This window comes from Aplysia californica, unplaced genomic scaffold, assembly GCF_000002075.1.
Source record: "Aplysia californica isolate F4 #8 unplaced genomic scaffold, AplCal3.0 scaffold00167, whole genome shotgun sequence".
NCBI classification, from domain to species: domain Eukaryota; kingdom Metazoa; phylum Mollusca; class Gastropoda; order Aplysiida; family Aplysiidae; genus Aplysia; species Aplysia californica.
The window spans coordinates 1,135,965-1,143,700 of NW_004797437.1; the positions used below are offsets into that span (position 1 = coordinate 1,135,965).

The 7,736-nt window shown below is 42.6% G+C and overlaps 1 protein-coding gene across 1 annotated transcript in view; it reads left to right on the top strand.

Moving 5' to 3' along the window:
* Positions 1-7,404, top strand: part of LOC101859704 — a gene marked incomplete at its 5' end in the record, with an annotated part of 37,833 nt that extends 30,429 nt beyond the window's left edge. The window contains 3 exon segments of the mRNA XM_013082303.2: positions 2,833-3,051; positions 4,525-4,614; positions 5,925-7,404. Of these exon segments, the coding sequence (XP_012937757.1) occupies positions 2,833-3,051; positions 4,525-4,614; positions 5,925-6,001 (386 nt within the window).
* Between the last annotated feature and the right edge of the window lie 332 nt (positions 7,405-7,736).

A 7,736-nucleotide genomic window follows, 5' to 3' on the forward strand; every position in this document is an offset into this window, starting at 1 on the left:
CATTCGTGTCGGACCCCCTCATCCTCCCTACACCCTGCTTGCAATCCACGAAGCCATTCGTGTCGGACCCCCTCATCCTCCCTACACCCTGCTTGCAATCCACGAAGCCATTCGTGTCGGACCCCCTCATCCTCCCTACACCCTGCTTGCAATCCGCGAAGCCACCTACGTCAGAAAGGGAGAGAGAGAGAGGCCTGCTCTCAGCGCGGCAGGCAAGTCTCAAATCCTGCTCGCAGCACAGCAAGCCGCTCGTGCCCAATGACTTGCTTTGATTCCCATGACTTGCTTTGCTTCCCATGACTTGCTTTGCTTCCCATGACTTGCTTTGTGCCCCATGACTTGCTTTGTGCCCCATGACTTGTTTTGTGCCCCATAACTTGCTGGCAGCCCGCAAGCTGCTCGTGTCGAATGACTCGCTTTGCCTCCCATGACTCGCTTTGCCTCCCATGACTTGCTTTGCATCATATGACTTGTGCAGTGTGAACTCTGAACCGTGGAGGAAGGGAGAGGCTATGCTTGTTTTGGTGCAAGACGTAGAGAGCCGAAGCTATTTTTAACTTCCCGCCCTTGATCAGCTGAGCGAGTGGGTGTAGTGAGAAGAAGCGTGGTATTGTAGTAACAACGTTGCTAGGTCTCTGGAAGTAATAAGTAGACTTAGATAATCTTAGAATGGAAAACTCCGTGGATCGTATTTATGTAGCCTATTTTGTGGATGTGTTACACTCACAATGACACAATATAGAACATAATTTAGGAGATGGGCTAGGCCTATTTCAACCCACTGTCAGGACCAACCTGGGCCGAGAGGGAACAACGCCCCAGCAGAAAGACAGGAGGATTTCACTAAAAATTTCTCCCCAAACGGGAAGACAAAGCGCTTGATCCCTGCACATAAAAAACGGCCTTAGTATGATAAGAATAGCCAATCCATTTCTAATTTTTAAGTGCATTGAATACAGCTTTTTTTTTCAACCCGACTTTGAAAAAGACCCCAACCTTGCACTTTTGGTGCAGCCTCTCACGGCAAATAACCAGAAACTTCTATAATAGCTTATGTGCTGAGCCCACAGCCACGAGAGTTTGCGACGTCACGACACAGTACAGCAAGACTGTCCGCGAGTCACAACTCACCGGAAGTTCCTCCCGGTACGGTAGCGAGCGGCAGACAAAGCAAAGCACAGGCCTGCTCGTAAGCCTCTGGCGTAAGCCCTCTGCTTCTCGCAAGCCTTCGATTAATCGAGCAGACTCCAGGTCTTTTTCCTACTCTCAAGCAATGTCTGCTTTCGTTTCCACTTGCTGCTCCCCTCCCTCTCACCTTCTTTGCCCCCTCCTTTGAGCTCCTGACTCTTTCTGTAACCTTTCTACTGCTACTACTTGGCTCCTTCTTACTGCTGTCTTTCAGCCACACCCTGATCTTCTTTTATGGAAAATCTACACCTAGCCTTCTCGGACAACGGCGAAGAATCTCGAAGGTCCTGTGTAAACGTTGTGCACGTTAAAGAGCCCTTGGTGGTCTAAAATCGAATCGATAAGAGTAGGTTTCGGCTGCCACCCGTGAAATATTCAAAATTACCCACCATCTGAAAATGTTTAATGTGTCCGCGCGCTCATATGACCGTATGCAGTTACGAGCGCCGTAAATCTCTTACCAAAAAAAAAAGGAATAATAATAATTATTACTATTATTATCATTAGTTAGTTTTTTTAGTGGGTGGGGTTATGAGATGGCGAAGCACCTCACCGATACACCACAGAAGCCAATCAAATGAGTCAAATGTTGCTTCAGTAAAAATTATAACGCTAATGAACAGCCACGAACACTTAACACAGAAACCTGAGATTAACAATATAATTTCATGAGAAGAGGACCATGAATCATGAACGTATTTACTCACATTAAACGCGCTTTTAACAATAATAGCAATAACATAATGATGCTCGCTTTCATATGGCGCATTCAGTGGCATTCTGTTTGCGCTTTACAACTAGTATTATCCCTGCAGACCCAAGAATGCTCAGAAACATTCTCGGCTTCCCGGGAAGCATACAGTGCAAGCTGTAGATTGCAGGCCCTCAAACACAAACACACTCACAAGTCTTTCGCAGTCTATTACCGAGTACCCATCCCCAACAGGGTGAGGTGAGGAAACTTTGTGTAAAATGCCTCAAGAAAGGACAAAACGTCGGGCCTCTGGCGGGATTCGAACCCACGACTCTACGTTCCCAAGTTCGTGAGCCTAATGACTACTAAACCACCGACGCCACAATATGGAGGTTATGGTGGTCGCCTCTCATTCAATAAGTCGTAGGTTCGAATCCAGACAGCGACTGACATTTCTCTCCTCTTAAATTTTCTCCTTTCACCTTCTTTCCTGCTCTCTAGCACTGTTCTGTCGTTTGCTTTGGTCTCCATTTCCTGAGCTTCTGGCTCTTTCTGCAGCCTTTCTACCGTTACTTTTTAACTCCTTCTTACAGCTGTCTTTCAACCACACCCCAGATCTTATGGTAGGTGACATCTAACACCTAGCCTTCTCTGATTAAGGCGAAAAATCTTGGAGGTCTTATGTGCAAGTTGCACACGTAAAGATCCCTAATTGACGGTCGAAATAGATGAGAGTAGGCTTCGGCAGCCACCAGGGAATAATTCAAAAATTCCTTCCAACTGAAAATGTTAAATATTTCCCCTGTGCTCATATAACCTTGTGCAGGTGCGAGCGCCGTAAAACACATACCCCAAAAAGCCCCCCCCCCCAAAAAAAAAAAAAAAAAAAAGAAAAAAAAAAAAGAAAAAGATGGAATTTCCTAATTTCTGTAGTATTTCTCTCTGTGCAGGCCCACAAACCTCGGGAAGTGATCTGGATATCGCTGTGATAGCAGGGGCCGCCGGTGGAGGCGTGGTGATACTACTGATCGTGGTGTCCACCATCTGTGTCTGCCGCTACCGCCGGAAGTACAAGGAAGCTGTAGCCTCCAAACCTGACGGGGACTACGACCCAATGAGATCCTCCAGACACGACTGGGATAATCCCTATCTGGAGCCGGAAATTTATGGTGAGTATATATATATTAGATTATCATAGCTTTTTCTGATGTAATTGGTTTGGGTTGGGTTTTTGGGGTTTTTTGTTTTGGTTGTTGGGGCAATTGGGTGTTTTTTTTATATATGTTTGATTGTTTGCTTGTCTTAAAAATCTAGACTAGTTTATTTTTGTCATTTTTTCGAAGCGTTTTTTAATTTCGTTTTTCTGTACTGTTTGGTTTCAAGTACATGTTGCTTTTTTGTTTGCCTATTCTTCTGCGTTAATCACAGGGAGTGTGGGGTTGGGGAAATGGGGGTGGGGGGGGGGGGGGGGAGGATTGAGGTAGATCAAAGTTTTTTTCCCTTAATTTCTGTACAAAAGTGTTCTTTAGATTTGAAAAAAAAAGTTGAATTGAAAGGCTTTATGGTTTTCATTGTTTTGTTTGCTATTTTTTTGTTTGAACCGCAATCTTCCTGAACATTTTGCTAGAATAGCAGTTGCCTGCAAAATTACTTCCACTTTTGGGGGCTCTCGTGGTCTAGAGGTTAAAGTGTTTGCCTCTCATTCAATAGATCCCGGGTTCGAATCCTCTACCAGCGGAAGATTTTTTTTTTCTAAAATGTTCTCCTTCACACCCTTTTCTGCTCTCTAACAATGCTCTGTCGTCTGCTTTTGTCTCCACATTCTGCCGCCGCCCCTCACCTCCTTGGCCCCCTCATCTAGGCTCCTGACTTTTTCGGCAATCTTTCTACTGATACTCCTTGGCTCTTTCAATCAGACTCCTGCTTTTATGGTAGGAAAGATCTACACATAACCCTCTCGGATAAGGGCAACAAATCTCGAAGGTCCTGTGTGCATGTTGCTTGGTGGCCCAAAATCAATAAGAATAGGCTTGGGCCGCCACCATGGAAAATTCAAAATTTCCTTACAACTGAAAATGTTTGGTGTGTCCCGCCGCGCTCATATGACCCTATGCAGTTGCAAGCACCGTAAAACACTTACAAAAAAAACCCAACAAAAAACAAGCAACACACACACGCACTTACATAAGAGCACACACACACACAAACACACACACACACACACACACACACACACACACACACACATACACACACACATACACACACACACACACACATATACACACACACGCACACACACACACACACACACACATATACACACACACGCACACACGCTTTTGCCTATGTGTCTATGTGTTCTTAAAGATTTTAAGGGGTGGGCATGTGGCTGAGCACAATGCATTGGTCACAGAACTCATTCTACAGCAAAACCTCAGATCAACTTAACTTTTCACGTTCATTAGTAAACATCGATTTTTTCTCAGTGTAATGCCAAAACTCTGTCGAAGATGCTGTATTAATAATCGTGCTGGATGTGCACTATCCGCACGTTTACTGGGTATAGCCTATATAATTTTCTATATAACAAACCCTGTTCTAATATTATTTCTATTTTTCTAAACTTTCTTTTCTTTAAGACACGATTAAAGATGATGGATACGAAGTGCCTCCAGACCCGGAAGACCCGAGTTCCAATACCTTTACCAGTGACTACATTGATGTAATTGGTAAGTGGGACAGAACAGGAGAACACGCGGGGTTGTATCTTATTATAAGTAATATAAGACGATATCCAGTTTGTGTACTGGCAATTTGGATTTAAGGTTTCTTTTGAAACGCAACAGATTATTGGCTCCTCAACTGTACGTTTGCTAAGAGAGTCACGCTGTCTATTTTGCTTTCTTAATGCGTTCATTACCCCCACCGTTACACCCCCCTCCCCACGTATTCCCCCACACATGTGCGCAGAAACGTTCATCCATCGTACTCGCATAGTTAAGAGGAAGGAAACCTTGCATCTTGCCCCAATCTTGTTCTGGCATAATATGTCATTAGTTATGATATAACTTTGTATTATAGAGTTTTACAAATACATAATTATATATTTTCACATATATTTTTTTCACAATCATGCCTGAACCTGTGTTCAGGAAATGATCGGACAGAGTAGTTTTTGTAATAAGGTCATTATTAATAACCAACACATCTGTATATGGCGTTTGGTATCACATCTTGCATGAAATGTGGTTTTTGTTAAGAATTTAGAGCCCAGATAGCAATGATTGTGTTATTGTTGTTTTTTGTTATTGTTGTTGTTGCTGCAGCTGCTGCTGTTGCTGCTGTTGCTGCTGTTGCTGCTGTTGCTGCTGTTGCTGCTGTTGCTGCTGTTGCTGCTGTTGCTGCTGCTGTTGCTGTTGCTGCTGTTGCTGCTGTTGCTGCTGTTGCTGCTGTTGTTTTCTTGTTGTTGTTGTTGTTGTTGCTGTTGTTGTTTTGTTTTTTTGTTTTTCTTCTTCTTCTTCTTCTTCTTCTTCTTCTTCTTCTTCTTCTTCTTCTTCTTCTTCTTCTTCTTCTTCTTCTTCTTCTTCTTCTTCTTCTTCTTCTTCTTCTTTTCTTCCTCCTCTTCCTCCTCGTTCTCCTCCTCGTTCTCCTCCTCCTCCTCCTCCTCCTCCTTCTCCTCCTCCTCCTCCTCCTCCTCCTCCTCCTCCTCCTCCTCCTCCTCCTCCTCCTCCTCCTCTTCTTCTTCTTCTTCTTCTCCTCCTCCGGTAGCTGGAATTGGAGGGGGCCATTGGAGAGTTAATGCAGTATTGCCTTTCTGTATGATTAGACAGGTGGATGGACATCATGTAGAAGGTTGGGTAGAGAGAGAATTAAGTAATGGACTGGCAGACGGACCAACGAACAGACGAGTGGGTGGAAAGATTCAAGGGTGGACAGAGGATTTTTTGGGAAACAGACCTGCCGACTGATGAACTAAATAGTATATATGAAACCTGCAGGCACAATCACAAGATCATAATAATTATTTTCTATTCCCCAGAACCACCCCTGCCACCTCCCCCTCCGCCTCATAGATCATTCAAAGAAAAGGAAAACGATTACCTTTTCCCTATCTAAATCCCAGCCTCAGTCTCATGCAGAGGTTGGACAAGGTTGATTTTACTCATCTCTGTTCTGAAAATCTACAGGACAGGAAACATATCAGGCACAGAGTATTTGTGTGGTTGGAGGAGGGGAGAGTTATTTGTTGGTAAATTGATTTTATAAGCATTTTTCGTGGCCCTTTTTGGGGGGGGGGGGGTTAACATCACTAATTCCAATAGTCCAGGTCAATTCTAAAGAGGACCCTAGGTCCTCGACAGAATAAAGGATAAAATATAAGCTCAGAAAGGGGGAAAACAATTAAAACCTCTTTTGGGTTTGAATTGACGGTATACATTTTTCTCATTTCCAATCAACTGAGAGACCTAAGTTAGCTATTTCATTTTGCTATCACTGGTTCTGTGTCTGTGACCTCAATATTTATAGAAAGTATAATATGTTTGACGTAAAACTAAATAAAACAAAATTAAAAAGCACAACAACAACAACTGCACCATAAAAAGAAGAACTTTTAATTGTTTTAAAAGTTTATCACGCAAAAAATGACCTCCTGGCCTTTAATTGTCGCCCATATGACGTCAATGGGTGCAGGAATTTGCAAACTGTCGATGAGCTCAGCTCTTTAGATCATATTTTCGTCCATTTGGAGGATGTTGAAGAGTCATTCCTAGCGAATCAATGCTCAACCTCTAAGGTATTTCTCATTTTGATACTTGCTGCATGTACATTCTCTTTTCATTCTCGTTTAGTTCGTTGTTTTTCCAAATGTCTTGAATGTGCTTCTTGAACATGCTCATATATACACAGCTTTTTGGCCTTTAAAAATTCGTGGTGTCCTTAGCGGGTTCTATTTCCATAGCTGTCAGAAAAATGGATTCAAAGATCCACACTCTTACAGCTAAAAGTGTTTATACCCATTTTGTTAAGTTTCACACTGAAAAAATACAGGTTAGACTGTCTTGATCCTTTGATTTAATTGCAGGACATCTGCTGTGTCAACAATGTGCAGTGTATAATTCAATGGAGTAAGAACCTTGTCATTTTAAGGGCACGAATATCTATTTATCATTCCCTTTTCTCCAGTGTTGACCCAATTGCGAGTAAATCAAAATGTTTTTTTGTGTGTGATTGTAAATATTATGTTACGCCACAATTGACACATGTCATTTAGACAAGTTTGTGCCTGTCAGGGTCAGCTCTGAATGATTGGAATACAGTATCACAGCAGACAGACGGAGATACATAGACATGATAAAACTCCATTTGCGAGAATCAAACTAAGGTCTTCTGTGTGTGACAGGGTAAAGCCTACACGTCACCCCAACAGGTGCTGGCGTGTAAACTGTTTTAAAGTAAGCCGACACTGTAAGACATAAATGATTTATTTCACAAAGAACACTATAAATTTTACTACCACCTGGGATTCCCCCTTTGTCTTCTTCAAAAGTGTATCCATTGTTTGTACATTGCTAATAAGCGGACAAATTATTATCCTTAAAACTGATGTAGTGTAGCTGAACCAATGAACGGTCAACTGCCCTGGGAAAATCGTGATGTACATTTTCATTGGGATCTGTAAGATTGTATGACGAACTGAAAACAACTTTGACTGATATTTTGTATCACGGCCAACGTACTTATTCTCCGACTCGCTCAGCATCATAGGTGAAGTTTTACATCTTATTAAAAGCTGGTCTTTTAAGATTTATTCGAATGTACCGTTTAACATAAACAAACAAACAAACAAACA